The following is a 22,105-nucleotide window of genomic DNA, read 5'->3' on the forward strand; positions in this document are numbered from 1 at the left end:
GAGGGCTCAGCTCACGATGCCGGCTGCCAATGGATGGTAATGGAATCTCGGCAGAAGGATGAGGGTTGCGATGGCAGGCAGAGATCCCGATTGCACTCCATGTGTTCGGCAGGAACGGCCAGCGCACGGAGTAGGTATCAGCGTATCGGCTGGCTGGCGACGTGAAATACGGCGTAAATTGCAGGGGCCCGTGGTATTGTTGTAGCACCAACCCGGGGCTAGACCTCGATGGGCCTTTCTACCCCTGCTCCTTCGATCATGCTTTGCTGGGGAAGCTCTCGAAACCTCATCAGTCCACTTTTGACGCACCGTTTTACGGATCCGTACGGGTACAGCAACAGCAACAGCAACTGCAACAGCAACAGCAGGAGTGAACAAAGGACCAGCTTCCTCACCAACAAGTCTGCTGAAAACGCTGAATCCCCGCGCTACTCATTGGTTCAAGCAGGCCTTCTCAGCCTGTCGGGCTGTCTGTCTCTCATCAAGCGTATCCATAGAGTCCAGGCACGGTTGGGCTCTGTCTGTTATTCTCCAACGTCGCTTTTCCCCGCGACACCCAAAGTCCACCGCTCGCCGTGCTTCCCACTCCCCAAAAAGTTACTTTTCTTAGTCAGTCTACCAGTTTCGATTTTCGATTTCGATTTCGATTTCGATTTCGATTTTCGATTTGCATGACCACCTGCCCGCCCGAGACTTTCCAAAGTGCAAACCCTATCCTATCCTGTGCCCTCTCGTCGAAATTCTTAGTTTGTCTAGGTTCTAGGTTGCTCACCACCGCGAGATCGCTGCTTGATTCGAGGCACTGCTGAGCGAAGAAAACTCGCCAACGGCAACAAGAAAACACGAATCAACAAAGTATCCAGGGCCAAGCTACCGCATGCGACAGCACATATCAACTCACTTCTCCACTCATTGCTAGGAACACGAGCGTTCGAACGAGTCTTTCATCCCAATAAAACGGTCCAGAGCGTCAAAAAGAACAGCAGGGAAGGTTCATCCCATCTTTGGAACAAGCAGTCAATGGCCAGCTGCTCGGGAGCGTCTGGTATCTAAAAGGATCAACCCCTGTTTGGTTGTCCGTCTACGGCTTCTGTCGGTCGCGGTTGTAGGTGGCGGAACATTGATAGACTTTCCCGCCGCTCTCTCGCTCGTAGATTGAGGTTGGTGCTGCGTGCGAGCTTGCTCGAGGAAATCGCCCCTTTGGGCTACTGGGGGACTTCTGATATAGACCTGTCGCTCACTTGGGCATGACGGAGAATAGGACCGAGCAGTGTTTTCCTCTTCTCCCCACCACAATTGTTTTGGATTCACAGCAGTCTCCTCCTGTATCTGCTCTCCCGCCAGCGCAGATTCCCCCAGCCGCGACCTCGTCCCGTCGAGACAATCCCGGACCGGTCGACTATTTCTCTTGCCAGGACGACAGCAGCGAGCAGTTTGACGAGACCGGGGCGACCATCGACGAGGTTGTGAGTGAGTGGACGGCATCCTCGAATAGCAGCCGGCATGATTCCGACGTATCAACGCCATTCTCCTTGACCCGATCATTGTTGGGTTTAGGTCCGCAAGTTTCAGCCGATTTTGGATTCTGGTCTCCCTCGTCGGCAGCGTCGTCCGAGCCACCCTCCAGGGCACCGTCAGGCGCCCTGGGAAAGAGGCTATCTGGCGCGGAATATCGCCCAACCCAACCTTTAGGATCTCCTCTGAAGAAGCCGCGCCTCACATCGCTCCCGCCCAACCTGACCGGGAAGCCGCCCATTGCGATTCCCAACCTTTTATCTCCCCTCTTTTTCTCAAACTCGGCGAGGGGGATGAGAATGAACCATCCACCCGGATTTGCAGATCCCGAGGCAGCGGCGTCGATGATGGGAACTCAAGAGGGTCAGGAGGGCTTCACTACTTTGCGTCTTCCCAAGTCAGTTACTACCGCCAGTCCTTCGAGATCGTCGGGCACCCCTGGGAGTTGGTCGTCTGCGGAGCAATCGAACCCGTCACGGAGCCCTGATGGCTGGCCGCCATCTAATATTGCCGGATTACTCCAAGGCATAGGGGTTGTCGAGTTGCTGGAACAAGACGAACGGCCGACGTTTATGATCGACCTCAATGAACCAGCAAATTTCGGCCCTGGACAACTGCGTATAATATATGTCAATGCGGCGCTCAAGGCGTCTACTGAGCTGCTGGAGCGTTTGCAGAACGAGACGTCTGTCGGGGGGCATACTACTGAGTTTTCACACTTCAAATCCTGGGCTCTAACTCTTGTGCCGGACCGGCTTTCGCTCGATGGAAGCACGGTTTCTCCCCCATCATGGGCGGGGATGAACTGGTCAGCTTCCACCCTCCGACGTCGATTTCGTGTGGTCCGTGGAAACGCCCATCCTTTGGAGTCCAAGACGCCCACGCCACCCAGCTCCACGAATCAACAGCATCCATGGGCTCAAAGCGGTCCTTGGACTGGCCGTGATGTTTTCGCACCGAGAGAACGGGGTGATTACTTTGGACCCGGTGCCGAGTCCCAATTTCGTTCTTACTCGGAGCCTCGGAGCAGAGCTGGTTCGATTGCCGACACGGTGGTTCAGTCTGTCGACGACATGGCGCTCGTGACGCCGCCCCCGCTCATGTCTGCGCCCCTGCCTCAGCTGCAAACCATCTTTGACTGGACTCGAATACCGCTAGACGACCCAAATCTTGGGCCTCATCATCATTTTGCTCGATCGGTCGATTGGGGGTCAACCTCTTTGGGACCCGTGGAAACGTGGCCTAATGACCTGCGCATCATGTCCAACATGATCATGGGGAGTCCTCACCCTGCGGCGCTGTATTGGGGCCCAGACTTTGTTGCCATCTACAACGAAGCATACATTGCGCTCGCGGGTCAAAAGCACCCTCAGCTCATGGGAAGCCGGTATAAAGACGCTTGGTCGGAGATATGGGACAGCATAGCGCCGGTTTTCGACGCTGCCTGGAATGACGGGCGGGCAACCATGAAGCACGACGATGGTCTTTTCATCTCTCGCCACGGTTTCCTCGAGGAGACCTTCTTCAACTGGGCCATCATTCCGTTGGTTGGTAGCGACGGCACCGTGGTGGCACTATACAATCCTGCCTTTGAAAACACGCGGCGCAAAGTCAGCGAGCGCAGAATGTTGACGCTGCGCGAGGTCGGTGTCAAGACGTCACAGGCCAGGGATGTGAAGGGATTCTGGAAACAGCTTCAAAAGGGTCTCGAATACAACCCCTATGATGTCCCCTTTGCTCTCATCTACTCGGTCAGTGAAGATAGTGAGAGCGAGGTTGGGTCCATGGCTTCCGGCAACCTCAGCCACCCCCCAGTAATCAACCTGGAAGGCTCGATTGGCGTTCCCGAAGGGCACCCTTGCGCTGTGCCCTCGATAAACTTACGGTCAAGCGATGAAGGGTTTGCCCACTACATGCGCGAGTCGATGGTCGATCTAGCCATGCCCGTCATCCTCAGTCTTGAAGACGGCACGTTTCCTGTTGAGCTCATCCAGGGGCTTGACTGGCAGGGCTTTGGAGACCCATGCACCACAATTGTCATCTTTCCAGTTCATCCAACAACGTCGGTGGATGCAGTGGTTGGCTTCATCGTGTTGGGTATCAACCCTCGACGACGCTACGACGACAATTACAAACTCTTTATCAACTTGCTTTCACGCCAACTGGCAACGTCCATGGCGTCTGTAGTCCTGTTCGAGGAAGAGATCAAGCGTGGACAGAGAGCGGCCCGGTTGGCTGCGCTGGACCGCCAGGAACTTTCGATGCAGTTACATCTCCGTACTCAGGAAGCCGTCAAGAGCGAGTATCGCTTCACTAGGATGGCCGAGTTTGGACCAGTCGGTCTGTTCATTGCCGATGGTCAGGGCCAAATAACCTTTGGAAACGAATCGATATACCGGATTTCAGGCAACGAACGGGCCACGAGCGGTCCAGATTCGTGGATGCACAGCATTCGAGACGAGGATAGGCCGGGCGTGGAGGAAGTTTGGCACAAACTTTTGGACGAAAAGGTGGCCGTGACGCATGAGTTCCGATTCCGGGGTTCCAAGCGGCTGATTGACGGTCACTCGGTCGATATTTGGGCATTGATGAGCGCCTACCCCGAAAAAGACGAGTACGGCGAGCTCAAGAGCATTTTTGGTTGTATCACGGACATCTCGCAACAAAAATGGGCCGAAGACTTTCAGAAACAGAGGCGAGACGAGGCGGTTGAACTGAAGCGACAGCAAGAAAATTTCATCGATATAACAAGTCATGAGATGCGGAATCCTCTGAGCGCCATCCTTCAATGCGCCGATGAAATATCGTCAAGTCTCAACGAGTTCAAGCACGAAAATGGTCCAGTCGAACAAACTCTGGGCGAATTGACAGTGCTTGTCGAAAGTTGTGTCGAGGCAGCAAACACCATCTCGCTGTGCGCCAGCCACCAGAAACGAATTGTTGACGACATCTTGACGCTTTCGAAACTTGATTCCAATCTGCTGTTGGTTACTCCTGTCGATGTACAGCCTATCATGGTGGTGCAAAATGTGCTCAGGATGTTCGAGGCTGAGCTCCAGTCCAACGACATCACGGGGCAGTTTATTATTGAGGATTCGTACCGTGATCTGGAGGTTGACTGGGTCAAGCTCGACCCGTCTCGCCTTCGCCAGGTGCTTATTAATCTAATGACGAATGCCATCAAATTCACACAAGGACGACCAACTCGCTCGATCGTGATCAAGCTTGGAGCATCAAGGGAGGCGGAGAGAGAAAGCGGGCTCTCCTACATCCCACCAAGGCACCCTGATCAGAGAGATCTTACTGATGAGCCTGATTGGGCTGATGGAGAGAAGATTCACTTGCATCTTGCTGTGACGGACACCGGGCCAGGGCTGGACGACGATGAAAAGAAGATTCTGTTCCAGCGCTTCTCTCAGGCAAGCCCCAGAACACACGTTCAATACGGCGGCTCTGGGCTTGGACTCTTCATCTGCAGGATACTGACCGAGCTGCAAGGCGGGCAAATTGGTGTCTTTTCCGAAAAGGGTGAGGGCAGCACATTTGCCTTTTACATCAAGAGCCGAAAATCCGATCACCCCCAGGTCAACCTCTCAGCCGCCGCGCCGACACCCCGGCCGACACCGCCACGACAAATGCACCACTCTCATGAGCCGGCTCCACAGCCAGGGCAATCGACCCCAGAACCAGAACCGAAGCCAAAGCCAATTACAATGGTGCTTGATGGGCCAGCCTTGGCTGGTGCATTGCCCAAACCCGTCCGAGAACCCCAGAACAACTCGCCGTCGATGGACATCCTCATCGTGGAGGACAACCTCGTGAACCAAAAGGTCCTACAACGACAGCTCCAGCGGTCAGGAAACAACACCCGCGTCGCCAACCACGGCGGCGAAGCTCTCATTGAGCTCAGCAAATCCCGTTTTTGGAACAAGGTAGCGGCCGCAGCAGAAAACGAGCACCCACCTCCCCCGCAAAGACAAGATTCTGAGATTCTTCCTGATGGTATGGGAGACGTGAAAATGGCCGACGAGGAGGACGAGGACAATGACGACGACAAGGGCGAGCGCAACATTTCGGTCATTCTGATGGACCTCGAAATGCCCGTCATGGACGGCATGTCGTGCACGAGGGAGATTAGGCGGCTGGAGAGAAAGGGGGTGCTGACGGGTCATGTGCCGATTATTGCGGTGACGGCTTATGCGCGGCCGGAGCAGATTGAGAATGCAAAGGCCGCTGGTGTTGTAAGTTTTTTTTTTCTTTTTCTCTGTGAGTATTGATGCTGATAAGAAAACAACAACAGGACGACGTAATATCAAAGCCGTTCCGCCTGCAAGAGTTGCTGCCAAAGATCGAGGAGCTGGTGGCAAAGTACAAGACTTTGTCTTGTGAGGCTTAATTGTTGTTAATGATGATATAAAAAATGGGACGGATGGATGATTCCGGGATATTGTTTTTACGTTTGTGATTGGGATGGGGCGGGAAAGGGGCAAATGATATATGATACCTACCTTTTTTTGCGGCTCAAGTTTTTTTTTTCTTTTTTGGAAGGATGGGAGGAAAGGAGTGGGAGGAAGGTGAACTTGGTTTACAACGTTTCTTTTCTTTTGAGGCATAATTCTATTTTTTACCATTTTGGAGACAAGTTTTTTTTTTTTTGTTTTTTTTGAGGTTTTGTTGGGTCTTATGCTGGGGAGGAGAGGAGAGAGACGGTTGGAGGATGATGATGTGTCGCGCTTTTGTTTCTTGCAAGATGGTGGGAAAAGACTAAACTGGGGAGGGTAGGGATTATAGTTGTGCTCGGATTTTGCACATATGCCATGAACGGAGAGGAAGCCAAGTGGTAATGTTGGTTGGGTCTTTTCGTACTGGGCCTGGCTTTCTGGATAGTACCAGCAGGCATGCAATGGGATCTGGTTGGGTGTGGACAGACAACTGGGCAGGGTCTGGCTTCTTGGATGCCTATGATACTTATCATATGCAGAGTAATGGGAAAGAAAAGGGATTAATAGTGTAATGGGGTGTTTTGGTGTTGTTTACTTCATGTGATGAGATACCAAGAGAAGTTGGGCTATGAGATAGAAGAGAGACATTTTCTAACTTTGAATTGACATGTAACGTATCTACAAGAGTGTTGTGCGATAAACATGGAAAGTGCCATACACAAAACAAGCACATGTCCCAAAGAACCAAGGCAGCAAAGAAACAAGAGATAGAGACGAACTCAGCACGCGAGAGGTATATTAATTAGCTATTAAAAAAGTGTCCATACTCTTAAACTCCCATTCCCATCCTGCACTCTCCCCTGCAAAGCCGCCCCTTATTCAAGACAGCCCAGACACAAAAGCGCAGTCAGAAACAAGAGACAGAATAAATTCTCCGCTCCTCCACCACCACCACACCACATGCTCATCCGTCATCGTGTACATCCATCATCACACACACACCAAACACGAAACCAACAACCACACCAAGACCAAATCCACTCACGCAATCCACCACACCGTAGTGTGTGCACACTCTCCCCTTTTTAGCCCACCTCATCATCCCTCCCACAAACCTCCTTTGCCTTCCCTTGCATGACCCAAAAAAGCCAATAAACAGACGACTGACTTGATGCGGACCGAAAGGGGGGGTATACTTTGGGTATCAAAAAGAGAAATAACAGGAAAAGCTCTGACTGCGCGCGCAACATCATCCAGTGGGAAAACACCAAAGCCAAAAACAAAAACGAGCAAAGCAAGCAGTAAAAAAAAAAGACAGGAGGTGATCAAGATCGAGTCCTATCTGAGCGATAGGGCCACAGCAAAGAAAGCGTGCCACGGACCAAGTGATTGTTGACAGCCAGATGGAGTTTCAGTCCTGACGGGTATCTTGACTCTGAAATGCAGATCCGTTTCCGACAAAACCCAAGGGTATAAGGGGGTGTGTTGTGTGTATTAAATATCTCTCAGCGAGGGGGGTTGCGTGTGATGGAATGATTATGCGGTGGTCATTCATGAATGTTCGCTCTATGTTTTCGTGGTTTCGTTTCCATACGTCTTTCACCGACATTGCGATTGCTCGAGGGGAATACGCCTCGTTCTCTAAGCAGTGGCGGTGACGACAGGCGTGGCCTCGGCGGGCTTGGGCTTCTCCTCCTCGGCAGCAACGACGGGGGCAGCAACCTCAGCGGTCTCGGCAGGCTTGACAGCCTCCTCCTCCTTCTTCTCCTCGGCCTTGTCCTCAGCCTTCTCCTCGGCGACAGCCTCGGTGGCGGCAGGGGTCTCCTCCTTCTTCTCCTCGACCTTGTCGGCCTTGCCCTTGCCCTTGATGGTGGCGCGGAACTTGGAGAAGGCAGAAGGGGACTTGACCTTCTCGCCCTCCTCGTCAGAGGAAGCAGACTCCTTCTTCTTGCCGAGGCCGAAGGGGAGAGAGCTCTTGCGCTTGTCGCTCTTAATGGCAGGTCTGGTCTCGCCGTTGGTCTCGGCAGGAGCAGCAGCAACCTCAGTGGTCTCAGTGGGAACGTTGGCAGGGGAAGAGACCTCAGCAGAGAGGGGCTCAGTGGTCTCAACGGCGGGGATCACAGGGGCAGTCTCGGCAACGGCCTCGGTGGCAGCAGGAGTCTCCTTGACGGGAGCCTCAGCAACAGGAGCAGCCTTCTTCTTGCCGAAGGGGAGGCTACCAAAGATGCTGGAGCGCTTGGTAGGGACAGCAGGGCGGGCCTCAGTGACCTCCTCCTTCTTCTCCTCAGCCTTCTCCTCGGGCTTGGCCTCAGTGGCCGCAGCCTCGGTGGTGGCAGGGGCAGCCTCGGTGGTGGTCTCAGCAACGGGGGCAGCCTCGACAGCGGGAGCAACCTCAGCAGCAGGAGCCTCGGTGGCAGCGGGGGCCTCGGTAGCGGCAGGCTCCTCAGCAGTGACAGCGGGAGTCTCAGCAGTAGGCTCGGCGGCCTTCTTCTCCTCCTTCTTGCCGAGGAGGCTGCCGAAGATGGAAGTGCGCTTACGGCTGGCGGAGCGACGCTTGGGCTCCTCCTTCTTGACCTCCTCGTTCTTCTCCTCCTCCTTGACCTCCTCCTTGGGGGTCTCGGCGGCAGCGGCCTCAACAGGAGCCTCGGCAACGGCGGCGGCGGCCTCCTCAGTGGTGGCAGCAGGGGCAACCTCAGCGGCGGGCTCAGCAGCCTTTTCCTCCTTCTTGACGGGGGCAGGCTTGAAGCTCTCAAGGGTCTTCTTGTAGGTCTCAGATTCGGTGACAGTGGCGGCAAGCTCCTTGGCCTCGGCAATCTTGGCCTTCAGCTGGGCAACCCAGTTGTCACGGTCAGCGGCAGTGGGGGCCTTGAAGGTGTGCTTGTGGCCCTTGGAAGAGAAGTGGAACTTGTTGGTGCCATCGACAACGGGCTCAGTAGCCTCAGCCTGTAATTTTCTGTTAGGATTTGAAACATTTTGAATCGGATATTGAACAAACGTACAAGCTGGATAGCGCCGTTGGGAGCAGCCTTGTCACCCTTCTCGCTGTAGAAAAGGAGACCCTTGCCGGTCTCGGCAGCCCACGAGGCAACGTGATGGGCGACATCAGCGGCCTTCTCGGCCTTGAAGCTGGCGATCTCCTTGACATTGACGGGCTCAGAGCCAAACCAGAACAGGGTCTTGGTGTAGAGGAAGTTCCTAATCGAGGATGTTAGTCACTGATGACTCGAGAACTGTCGAGTCTGGCGTGATGCTGAAACGTACTTGGGGAAGTTGGCGCCCTGGCCCTTGTGCTCGAGGTGGCCCTCCTCAACAGGCTTGACCTCCTCCTTCTTGGCTTCCTCGGCCTCGGCAGCGGGAGCCTCAGCGGCGACCTCAGTCTCGGTGGCGGCGGCAGGGGTAGCCTCGACAGCAGGAGCAGTCTCGGAAACCTCAGCAACGGCGGGGGTGGCCTCAGCGGGCTTCGTCTCGACAACGGGCTCGGCGACAGGAGCGGTGGTCGCAGGGACCTCAACGGGCTTTGTTGTGTCGGCCATTTTTGATTGTGTGATGGGTGGTTGCAAAAAGCAGGGTATCTGGGTATCTCAAGAAAAAAGAAAAAATGGGTATCGGGTATCACTGAGAGAGAAGACTTCGCAAGAAATATTAAGCACGCGTGGCCTGCACTGGTCTGGACGAGGCAGAAAAAACTCGTCGAGTCGAGGTGTTGGCTGGTGGGTGGAAGGAGAGAAGGAGAGAGAGGAGAATGGAAAGGCGAGCTGTGTGATGGTTCCTGGGGGTACTTATTTCGGAACTGGCAGTCGGTCGTGCTCTGTGAAGGGAAACGGTAGGACTCTTGTGCGATCCGTCCGCTCTTCTCTCACCCCCCAGTCCCCCCCCCAATCGCCCCCATCAGGTCCAGTGACTCCAGTCACAGTGAATGGTCCGTTTCCCCTGGCCAGACCCAAAGCGGAAGCAACACTGTGCGACAACCCTTGCCCTCTCGCTGCCCTCGCTCCCTGACCAGCTGCTGGGCAGACAAAGAAAGGCACACCGTCTTATCCAAAACGATGCTCAGTTGCTGGGAGACACGAAATTGCTTCAAACCGTTATTAGACAGGGATCCAGTTTTCCCTTTTTTTCCCTTTGCACACGCGCCTACTGCAGCCACCAAGAGCTCTCAAGGTCCATGGTCCACATTCGCTGCATCTTCACTGGCCAGTGCGCTTCTGGGGTCCTGGTCAGCATGCAGGAGGTACTTTGGCGACAAGTACCGACATGTCGTTTCTGTGCCAGGGAGCCCGCTGCAGGACACCATCGAACCCGCCTGATTTGCATCATGAACCGCCTGAGGGAGTCTCCTGTGCATTGAAGGGGTGACTTGCTGTTGCGGTATCCCTCCCTGAACATATCCCGTTCTTGTCGATCAGGGCCTTGCGTCTGGACACTGGCATCCATTCACGACCTCACCTCGTCAGCCAGCCCCTATTCCCACGTCAACACCCACCGCCTAAACAGAGATTTTCCTCTTGTCCCTCCGCTGTAGGTGGGTATCTCTCAAGAACAGTCAGAGCTGCCAAGTTGCCTCCGTTTTCACTTCAAAAGTCAACGATAGCGGTCCTGTAATTTGACCATCACAAAAGAAGGGTTCGCACGTTGCAAAGCGGGGCGTTTACCGCTTGCCGTCTGCCAGAGCTCCACTCCCGTAAAATTTGGTGCCGACGTTATGAGAACGTAATCAACCATGGCCCCACCCATTCCCACTCACCTTTTCACTAGCCCATGCTCACGCCCCAGATGGCGTTCGCGCTGCTCCACATGACATCTGCCCGTTCGGACGACACCACAACCTCGACGAAACATTTCAGCGACTCCTTAAAAGGGGTCTCACTCCCTCACTGCAGCTTCCTGGTGTCGGAGTGCCTTGGCGCCTCTTATTGGTGATGACCTCGGAAGCCGCTGATTGTTGTGAAGCAGCACCTCTGGAATGTGAGAGGTGCAAAGAAACTTTTATGCTCCAGCGTCAGATCATCTTGACAGCCTTGGCCCCACTGCTGCCGCGCATCGCACATGGTCAGGGACCGAAAGGCTGGACACTGGTTTCAAATTCGCGGCATCGATGAACCTGGCACTTTAAACATCTTGACGTTGACCTTGACAGTAAGTGCATGGTATTGCGCCACCAGGCATTCACGCATTGGAAAGATCTACATTTTCTATATAAGACCATTAATACTACGGATTTATATTATAAATGTTTAGTTTTTATATTAAATTAAATAAAATAGTTTAATATTATTTAAGTCAAAATGTATATATTTTTATAACTTATCGAAGTTTTCGTTAATCTTAGCTTTTACGTTTAATAATATCGATAATAATAATAAATATATTATTACAATTCATGTTAACTTTTTTATTAATTAATTATATTACTTATGTTTTTGATATTTTTGCTTTAACCTAAAAAAAAAGATAACTGTTATTATTTTTTATTTATAAACTTTAGTAATTTATTAAAGCTAGTTTTATTTACAAAGTTCCGTTTTACAATAATCTGAAATTTATATTTACTTTGCGCAAAAATTATAAAGATTTTAAAATGATTTTAATATAATTATAGTTTTATATAAAATTTGAATAAAAATACTTATAATACGTTTTATATAATAGTGATTATTTTAAATAGTTCATTATTTTTTCACATATATTATATACTTCCTAATGTTATTAGATATCTTTGAAAATTATATTGATCAAAAAAATATTACTGGAAAACATTTAGATTTACTTTTAAAAGACTAAAATTAAAATGTTAAAAAATAAAAATAAAAATATAAACTATAAGTATAAAAAGTTTCTATAAATATAATATTTATATTTCTATTCGTTAATTTCATTAAAGCTATAATTATTAATTATTGATACTTAGTTTGAGAAATAGTAATATTATTAATATAAACTTTAATTAATTATTTTAAAGTAAATTTTTTACTAATTTCATTAATAAATAATGAAATAAATCCTTAAATTTACATAGTTTGAATATCTTTTAACAGAAGCTATTTTTATTAAATTAAAATACTTACAAATATAATAAAAATCAAGAAAGATAATTTAGCGGCTATATTATATTTCTAGATCATAATTAAACTTATTTTTCTAAATTTTAATCGATAGACTCCGTAATAAAAAATGATATAGATATATATATATATATGTATATATATTTAATTTTGAATTTTTATTATATCTATTTTATCTCTATTAATTTAATATTAAATTTCAATAATTCTAATAATAAAAAAAGTAAAGTAGTTAACTTTCAAAGTATTAATATTTTTAAAATACTAATAATCCGCTTAATATTGGTTTGGGATGCAGCTACAAGCCTAAGGTCTTTTTGATTAGAGGGGTGAGAAAGTGGAGGTTTCGGAGGATTCGGGAGTTTAGGGGTCATGTATATAAGCGGTCTGCTTCTGACATTTTATCTGAAATAAGTCATCGACTTTTTTTTTCTTCGAATTTTATTGCCTTGCACGCGTGCAGGTAATTCTGGCTCTCTAATCAGGTTAATCCGGTGCTTATTATGTGGCCTGCGTAGCCTGCGAGCCCATAGTGTCTTTTTTTGTCCTGTGTAAAGTGCGGCTTGCGAGCGAGCTACTGTCACGCGGGTGTGTTTATTCAGGGACCTGTTGAGAGTATATTTGTGGTGTTGTAGTTATTTCTGTGTGTTTTCTCACTATCTCAATATTAGTTAATTAATTCTGTTTTAAGATAAATATTTAAATTTCAAGCAAACCATTAGTATATTCAAAGAATTTCTGAATTCAGTTTTCAATATTACTTTTATTGATAGTATGATTAACAAAGTAACGAATTTAATTATAAAGTATAAAAACTTTTTAGTTTTTTTTAAGCAATAGCTAACTTTATTAAATATTTTTCAAAACTAATAAAAGCTTTTAAAATACATTTTTATAATATATTTCCTAGACTTTTTTTTATTGTCAATACGCAATTATATAATCAAAATAAAAATAAAAATTTCAACAATATATAAAAGTCCTATAAAAATCTTGTACTTCTAATAATTTAAATAATATACATAAAGTTGCAATTTTTTTTTAAAAAAAATAAACTAGAAAAATAAACAAATAAACTAAGTAGGTAGATTGTTTTATATATATAAAATGTTAATGGTAAAGCGAGATATAGCGTAAGTAGCTAGTAGGGTAATAGGGTGGTAAACCCACTTAACGACTGCAACAATAACAAGCAGCTTCTTCTTCTCTTTATTGTTAGCCATGCATTGTGATGCTCAGTTGGGCCGATATTCCTATCAATATTTTCTCTGTGGTTTTCCGTCCCCTGTCTTCGGCAGCCAAATCGAGCGATGAGGTTCAAGCAATATCCACGCCAACAGCAGGGGTTCACGGGCGGGGGGAAAAGCAGCCTCAACATCGGCAAGCCGAAGCCGCTCCAGTGGCGTCTTGTCAGTCGTGGGGTTACCACGGTAGGGCCATCACCGCCTTGACCGCTTTTCTGACATCGCGACGGCGGCTCGATTTCGAGATTTCATCGGCCAGTGAGGTCCTCACACCCTCTGGGCTATCCTCAAGCAACAGGATGGCAAAACTCGAGCTTCATGTCGACGCCATGCCGCCGCCCCCTCCTCGTGGCCTGACTGGCAGCCCCTCTGTCCAACCAGTGTCGTTCTTCAGACTCAGAGAAACCACCGGGCGTTTCCACACATGCAACCACCTCGAAGGGCGCATGATTCTTCATGGTCGCACACAAGCTTGCAGCGTGCAGCTTGCCCGGGTGGGGCCGCGTCTGAACTGAACAGCTTCTTGTGGCCATCAGTGGATCGCGAACTCAAGCCGTGCCACTCCCCTTTTCCAACATCACCCAAAACAGACGGCTACAGGAAATCTGATTCGTCTGTTGAATATGGCGTCTGGCACGACTTGCAAGAAAATAGATTGAGCACAGCCAAATGTGTTGTGGAAAAAAAGGGAAATAGGCGTGCCGTTTGGCGATTTTAATCCCGATGGGCTTCTACTACGGCCGCGAGAATTACGTCAAAGCCTCGCTGGGCGTTGCAAACCGGGCTTCCACAAAAATACGATTTTTTTTTTGGCGAGCGAGACCGCTCGGGCCAGTAAAACTAGAAATAATTGGATTCCGTCAATTCAAGTATTTTATCGATTTTAACACACGTATTATCCGCGCATAAGAATTAATATAAACAAAAAAAATCGCGGTAAATAGGGCTATATATCTATGTAGATTATGTTTATACGTTGAAGGTTGCCGGTACTTTATTTACAAATGTAAAAATACAGTTTCTTTAATAACTGGCGCACGAGCATCGAAGGTGTGTGAGGCTGCCAAAAAATAGCGTATTTTTGTGGAAGTCCGGTTTGCAACGCACAGCGGAGCTTTATTTTTCACGAGGACACTACGGCTACTGCTACACTACTTTTTGTGCTGGTGGTGACTCAGTACTAGCCACAATTATTGGTGCTTGATACCTGGGTGACAGCAGCTGCTGCGAGTCCTGGGATTCGGTGACCCGGCATCTGCTTCCGGCATTGTTGACCTAGACAGACTCGAACATAGCCGGCCGCAACTCGATCTCAACAAAGCGCTTCGGGCTCATCTTCACCGACCCTTTGAATCCTGTCCTTATCGGTTCCGATAGCTCACACGCCGACGAGAAACACCCCCACTGTTTGATGACGAAGAGAGCAAGTGTCTCAAAATCCGTCCTCAGGATGGCCAGCGGGTCCCTACATGCATCTCACCATCCGTACCCAGTCCTCCCGCCCTGCACAATCTCACACTATGTACAAGCGCACTTAAGCTAGTGGTTGGTGATGTTGGTAGCCATCGCCATCGACCCACAACCGCTTCCTGCCAGCCTTCGGTTCGGAAACCAGGCCAGCTTCAATCTCCAGAATTTCCCTCGGTTGCCCCAACGCAACACAACCAGACATATAGTGTAAATCGTGCTGATAAGAGCGTATAGGTTATGATTTTATGTTTCAATGCCGGAAGCTCGCTAGGCTGGATAGGGTAAAGAACCACAAAAAGAAGCAGATCTTCAGCGTTGGGGCACGGGGCATGTAACGCGGACCGGAACAGTCAACAAAAGTAACAAACAGTCATGATCGGATCAGAACTAGACGGTCGAGGATTCTGACGGCCAGATCTTGTGATACACCCACTTCAGACACCACCCACATAAGGTAGTGTAGAAATATGCCCCTCCTCATCCGTCCTTCCACCCCTCCAATCATCCATCTTGCGCATGAGGTGACTTTGGCGGCGGGGTGTATGTGCTGCTGCTTTTTAGGAAATCGTGATTTCCGTTCTGAGATTGTGACATGAGGTGACTGACGTTTGATTCTCGTCTTCATTTTCTGACCGGCAAAATATTGGGGATCGAGGTCTGCACCGTGATGTTTATACCGTGCAAATGGTGACTTACACGGTCATTGTGTCCCCCAATTTACTGGATCTCTCGAATCATGCTCCCGCTCAACAACAGCTACTATTTCTTCTGATACATCGATTGCTACCAACAACAAGAGAACAAGAGATACAACCTGTGGGATCTCATATTTTGCTCATCCCATCTCATCCCCATCCCAAGCCAACAACTTCGGAGACAGCTGACCTCTCAGTTTTCGTCTGTCATGCCGCATCAACGCTCATGCAGGCTTGTTGCACAGTTTTCCTGCACCTAGGAGGAGAGACAAGCGAGTACCTGCAGTCTCAGTTCAGTTCATGTGTATTCTTCCATTTTCTTTCGTTATCCGGCCCACGATTGATTCGACCCTTGCCCCGCACACATGACTTTGATGTCGAAGGTCTCACCATTAGATCAGCAACTGTCGATCTCAAGTCTAGGTTGCCATCGGCCCAGAAGTGATACATGATTTGTCTTGTCCAATGGATGGAAATATCGCTCAGTTATTTCCCGTGTGAGGGTGGGACAAGTGGTTACGTTTTTTATCGGCCATGGGCAGCACACGACCTGAAATCAGAATGCTGGGTGTCTTGAATTGAAGCTAATTCGAGTAGCAGGAAACGTTCAAGGCGCCAGTAATACAGGAGAGGGGGGAGACGGGCTGTCGTTGTCTTCTCCTTGGTTGGCATGAAGCGGGGTTCCATATTCACGAGCTTGCCAAAGATTGGGGTTGTGATTTTGCTTTTTCGCCGCGAAGCCAGACCTTCTTAACGTTCTTGACGGCCATCACCCTCACAACTCGTTTTAGTATTCACGAGCTCTTGTTTCCACATCACCTTCTCCTGCCCTTACTTGGTCATTTACTTCACCGCAAAGTTGCTTCACGGCTGAGCAAAAGCACACCCACAAATAGGGAGCCCCAAGTGCTCACGTTTCCCACTAAGAGGTAGTGGTGTGTGTGGGACAGCAGAGCAAGTCTTACCAATGGGGTAGCAGCCCGTTATCGGCCTTTTTTTCTTTGGTTTGGCCCTCCCAAACAGAAATCTGCTCATTCCTTGTGATCTGTCTATCGCTTGGTTGTTCGGTTGAGGGGGTGGGTGTGTGATTGACAATTTGTTTGTTGCTAGCCAGTGCTTTGGTTGCTATCGGACACTACCCGATCCCCACTATAGTTTGCTCTGCGGCTAATATAGAGATAGTTTGCTTCTTGACTACCTCCTTTATAGTTTTTTGATGGCTAGGTGCATGGAAAGTTGCCTGCTGTGGTTGCTCCAGGGACGTCTGTGTCAACAGGCGCCCCTGAGCACGAGCACGGACCATATCTATAAGTAAAGTATATCAGGGGCATTGATCCTAGCATACTACCTTTAGAGAATGTTGTTTTGATGTGCTTTGCGGTTGAACTTATTGTATGGTAAGTACTGCACAATGCCGTTGTTTGTTTCTCTGCATTGGTGCCTAGCTATAAAATGTAGTTCTTACGAAGTAAACGATTGCCTGCTGCTCTGAGAGAGTTGACAGCCAAACGCAGTTCGCAAGGAAGAACGCTTGGTTGATGATAGTTGAGCAGTTCATGGACTTGAGGCCTGCCTTCTCAGTGTCATGGAGAGTAGCTATATATACTTCATTACCATACCTTTTTCCAGTTCGTACAGATAGTCTTTTCAATCTTGCTATGCGCATCATGCCATTTCCTTCCTTTCCCTAAGGGGCATTCCGTTAGTGAGAGTGTGCCGTAGTCTGAACCCATCCGGCGAGTATGAACCGGCCTGGCAGGTAACGATCCTGGCCCTGCTTATGACTCCTCGGGTTCGGCCCTCCGGAATTGTGGCGGCCGGTCCCGGACCCTGGGTCATCTGCGAGATAAGGGTAGAGTTTGAAAGCGGTTGGGCCCATATTAACCTAGATCTCTGAGACTGATGACGGTGCCGGAAAGAAAAGTCCGCGCAGAGTTTGTTATCAGGTTGTTGGGAGCATGGAAGAGTGCGGAACCAACGTAGGAGCAGAGATAGGTTTGATGGCCTCAGGTTGCTCGACATCGAAGTGAATAGAGTCCCTATCTCTGCAATGTATTCACCCGATGTTTTATTTACCAGGCCACCTATCTCTGCCCTTCTACAGAGCTGGATTCACACGTAATCTGATAATTTGGGATTTTTACGTTGCTCTCGTAGCCCCTAGTGGCCCCTGACTCCTTTGTCCGAACTCCTGGGAGCACATCTCAACGATTCTAACTGGGTCTATCTGGTTATTTTCAAGGTGAATTATCTAGATATCTCTCCCAGCCACCTTGATAAGGTGCGTGTGAGCGTCAAGATACCTGTTTCTTTGTTTATTCATTGCGGAAGGGCCCAGGTGAACTCGACGCAGTGGGTCTGGCCCAGCCGTCTTCTCTCCTCGAGAGGTTATAAAGTCTTGCCCTCCCTACCTATCAACGCCTATCTTTTTTCTCCAACTCACAACCACAGCAAAGACCATTGCTTGATCTATATCAAGCAACCAGCCAAAAATCTTTGCACCAACCACTCTCCGGTAAGTTCCTACCTTGTACCCCTCTCCTGATGTTACCCAATACCCTGTATTCGCACGACATATTCCTCCTCCCATTCTTTCCCAACTATTCTCCTTCTCTACATCTTCCTCTTCACTTTCATAATCACAAGCTGTCTTCTCCCACTTCATACTCCTCAAAAATTCCGCCCTCTCTCCTCCGCTCACTCCAAAATTTCACTCATTCACATCACTCCTTACCCCTACCTGGCACTGTTGTATCATCCTCACCTACTTCCTTCCCCCAGATCTTTCCTTCAAACCTACCGTTTTTCCTGCCTATTCCCACCATCCTTGCCACTATCACCTCTACCAGTCAGCCACAACCACCCTCTGCTCCTTCCTACCATCGGTTTGCCTTTGTGGGTACCGTGGCGGTGGCTTGATCAAGTTTTACCTTATCTCTTCTATCTGGAAGCCTTTGCTACACTTCACTTATCCCCCCTCTACCCATCTTGCTCTTTTGTCTACGCTCATTTTAAATTTTTCGCCTCTCCCTGTTTCTTTGGCACCTCTCATTCTCCCTGCCGAGATTTTTGGGTTCACTTACCATCCATCACTTCACTTTTATCCACGCCCTCCTCAATTCGGGACAGTAAAAGCTCACCATTTTCAACAACAGCCGCAAAACTCTTCGCTCTAGACATCGCCGAGTCATCACCAAGTCGATACCATGGCGAAATCGAAGAACAGCAGACAGAAGGGCCGAAAGAATGCCACTCAAAAGGGTGAATCCAGTGCCCAGGCCGCCAGACGCACTACCCAACTGGAGCTTCCAGAGGGTTACCAGAAACTTAGCCCCAACAACGGTGGCTCCAGCAGCTCTGGCCATCCCAGAGGCAATGGGAAGCTCAGCAATGAGTCTAAGAAAGCCCAGGACTCTGCCAGTTCTGCTGGAAAGCTGTCTCCCTCATACCCCAAGCCGTGGGAGATGTCAAAGCTTTATGTAATTCTCAATTCTGATCCTTTGCCGGCACCCACGCTAACAGTTTCACAGGGTGCTCCCATTGACAAGCCTGGAACTCTGAACTTCAACTACGATCGTCCCTGGGTTTCTCTCGAGGGCAAGTATGTGAAGTATGAGCTGGCTACCGCTCTTGAGAAGGGTCGCCGTGAGATGTTGCCTGCTGTGTTCCCTGACTACATGCCGGAGCAGAAGCAGGAAGTTCGGAACCAGTACGAGAGAAGTGGCTTGTTGGGGTTGTTTGAGGCTCGTGACAGCTGCAACAAGAATGCCCCGAAAGTTCCTGGGTTTTTGGGTGGCGTAAGTTTTGTCCTAGTTTCCCTGTTCAAAAATTGCTGAACTGACACTGTTGTATAGATCAACCCTGACATGATCTCGGTTGAAGACACTACGCAAGTGGGCGCCAACGATGCGAACCCACTAATTGGATTCCTCACCCAGATTGATCTCGCCAGAGAGATCGTCAATCTTTTGCATCCGAGTGTGCGCAATATCACGGCATTGGCCTTCACATGCAAACAGGCCGGCCAATACGTCGACCGAATCATGGTTAGTGCCTCACCTCTAACATCTTCAACCTATATTCAGTGTTAACTTTATGTCAGGAGCGCTGGGACTACACCACCGGGGAGAATTTTGCTGATGTTTATCTCCCTAAATTCGGCAACGATGGAGGAGAAATCAAGAGAGCTGGTGTACGGAGCGACATTCTGGTCATCACACCAACCTCCCCCAAGCCCCCGAGTCGCACGCCATATCTCGATGATTTCGGAAGGACTCTTCATATTAGTAAGGATATATCAATGTTTCCTCAGCTAAATTCATGCTAACTTATTCTTCTAGTCAAGGTCATGGTTAGCATTCCGCAGAGTTTCCGACACGTTGTCCTTGACCGGCTACCCTTTTTAGACGTCAACATGGTGGGTCTGGTTATCAGTTCCATGCCCAATCTTGAGAGCTTGGCCATCTCGCGTTGCGACCTTCTCGACGTCGCCAAACTCCCTGCATTGATCAAGATCATCAAGGAGCATCCGAGAACGCCCCGCAACAAAGGCAAGGCCAAAGCCTTACGCACCAGTAACGCTGTAGAGGGCGAGAATGTTGGGGAGAACGGCGGCCAGAACAGTAACGGTAACAGCAGTGCGGATGACAGCAGCTCTACGGAGGACGAAGACCAGACGAGCAGCAACGACACATCCCTGTTGACTGAGCCCGACACCAGCTTGATCTCTACGGATACAGCAGCAACCTCGGTGGGTGATGAAGACCAGACGGGCATCGACGTCACAGCAGCGACCACGGATGCTGAGGGTAACGCTCCAATCCACTATATACGATTGGATTTCAGCCCTTTCTTCTTCCGCGGCCCCAACACTTGCGAACGACTTGGATCTTTTGGTGTTACGTACAACGAGCCCACATTCCACACCCCAAAGGCCGTGGTAGCTCTTATGATGCAGTGTTGGGACGACGCGGATACTATCGGGATGGACTTGATGAGCGATAGCTCTTCTTTCTTCAGCTTCGTCCGTCGTCTTCCCGGCTGGAACTGCTTATGGTCCTTGAAAGCGCGGGATGCTATGCTGTCGTTTAAGCGGGAGACCAGTGATATCGTGCTCCCAGAAGACTTCCAGCGCACAGTGGAGCGCACAGCTCGCTCCGAGATTATCGCAGAGAATCACGGCAGTTCTAGGGTTTCGCAGCCAGCCTTCATTGATCAAGTCATAGCCCGTGTCGTAAAGCTCCGAAAGGGGAAGCACGACGAAATCAAGAAGGAAGCCCAGAACCGCTTTTACGATGATCTGATGGCAGCTACCAGTGGCGACGACTTCAGGCCGTCGGATTACCCTCTCCCGAACAGTATAGCGTTCTATCTCGGTAACGCTGAAAACCACAACGCCTTCGGGTACTGGCGTCGGCAGTATTTATGTCAAGGCTGCAAAAAACTCCTGCCCCGCGTCCTGTTTGCAAACGAACTCGATGATTGTTGGGGCTGCAAGATGGTCGCCTTCGTCAGGGACATGGAGAGCAGCGACCTTCGCCGCTGGAAGCAAAGCGCTATTGGGTATTACCTCAAGGGTCTGGACATAAAGAAGGGGTCACTGACTGATGTCATTGACCCGGCCCGAGGTCGACACTTGACGGCAGCTCTCGGGGCGGCCAAGATAGCCGATTCTATCTGGCTGAAGTTTATGAACTTCTCCCCGACCGATCTGATGGTGTACCCCCCCGAGCCACCCAACCTACACAGGAACACCGCCGCTTACTCACGTTATCGGTGGAAACATAATTGGCCAGAACAGGCGTTTGATTACCGGGAGGGTGGTCCTCAACATGAGGATCCCTTCAAGCACCCAAACTCCGCCTGGGAAGACACCGAGCTCTGCGGCGGTGAGCCTCCCGAAAGCTTTAACACCAATTTCCGGTGGTCAGAGGAAGCCAGTACGACTCTCTTTGAGGAGTATATCCGTCGAAACGGACTCGCGAAGCAGATCACCGATCCCGAGGCCCAGAAGAGGATCGCCGCTGCAAAGGAGTGGGAGAAGATTCGGCGTCTCCCCGGGCCAAAGGATTATTCAAAGAACGGAATGTGGCACCTTGGACGGGACCTCAGGCGCTACTACCAGAACCAGGGTGACAAGTCGATTCATGCCTTGATTCACGGAAGGGTCGAGAAGTGCATTTGGTCCTTCAACACGCCTATGCTGCGTCCCTTTGACCTGGACCACCCGATTCCAGACAAGCGGGTCGACTACGAAGCCTGGGAGGAGCTCAAGGAGCGTGAGATTTGGGAGTTGGTTCCTGCTGGCCACTCTAGGCGGTGGTTGTGAGCAGTCTGACTCCAGGTCGTCCACGAGGAAGGGAGGAGGAAGGGAGCTGTTCGATAAGTGTGGCTTTTTCTTTAACGGATCAGAAAACAGCAAAAAAAAAAGGTGAGAAGCAGAAAAAGAACAAAAAAAAAAGAAATATGGGGGCAATTTCTTGGTCAACTTTTTTCACCGTCCGAGGGCATCATCGGGGTCATCTGGAAGGTTTTACAGCATATTTAGTATTTTTTCTGGTGTGCATAAGGGGGTTTATATCCGGACAGTAAAAGGGCATGGACTCGATATTTCAGAGTTAGGGGGAATCATCAGACATCAGCACACATTTGAGATTTCGAGCGAGGAGTTAGCAGGT

At 49.6% G+C, this 22,105-nt stretch overlaps 3 protein-coding genes across 3 annotated transcripts; 2 read left to right on the forward strand and 1 right to left on the reverse strand.

Moving 5' to 3' along the window:
• The first annotated feature begins 484 nt into the window (after positions 1-484).
• On the forward strand, positions 485-6,634 carry QC764_102000 (uncharacterized protein). The gene is made up of 2 exons (XM_062941427.1): positions 485-5,756; positions 5,816-6,634. Exons 1-2 carry the CDS (start codon positions 1,248-1,250, stop codon positions 5,909-5,911), a joined length of 4,605 nt encoding a protein of 1,534 aa, XP_062804274.1. The 5' UTR covers positions 485-1,247; the 3' UTR covers positions 5,912-6,634.
• Positions 6,635-6,731: 97 nt separating this feature from the next.
• Positions 6,732-10,634, reverse strand: QC764_102010 (uncharacterized protein). The gene is made up of 3 exons (XM_062941428.1): positions 9,219-10,634; positions 8,957-9,152; positions 6,732-8,900 (listed from the first exon to the last, which is right to left on the reverse strand). Exons 1-3 carry the CDS (start codon positions 9,488-9,490, stop codon positions 7,599-7,601), a joined length of 1,770 nt encoding a protein of 589 aa, XP_062804275.1. The 5' UTR covers positions 9,491-10,634; the 3' UTR covers positions 6,732-7,598.
• A 7,332-nt stretch (positions 10,635-17,966) lies between these two features.
• On the forward strand, positions 17,967-22,053 carry QC764_102020 (uncharacterized protein). The gene is made up of 3 exons (XM_062941429.1): positions 17,967-19,512; positions 19,558-19,714; positions 19,774-22,053. Exons 1-3 carry the CDS (start codon positions 19,295-19,297, stop codon positions 21,754-21,756), a joined length of 2,358 nt encoding a protein of 785 aa, XP_062804276.1. The 5' UTR covers positions 17,967-19,294; the 3' UTR covers positions 21,757-22,053.
• Positions 22,054-22,105: the final 52 nt, after the last annotated feature.

This window comes from Podospora pseudoanserina, chromosome 1 (genome assembly GCF_035222485.1).
Source record: "Podospora pseudoanserina strain CBS 124.78 chromosome 1, whole genome shotgun sequence".
In the NCBI taxonomy this organism is placed as follows: Eukaryota; Fungi; Ascomycota; class Sordariomycetes; order Sordariales; family Podosporaceae; genus Podospora; species Podospora pseudoanserina.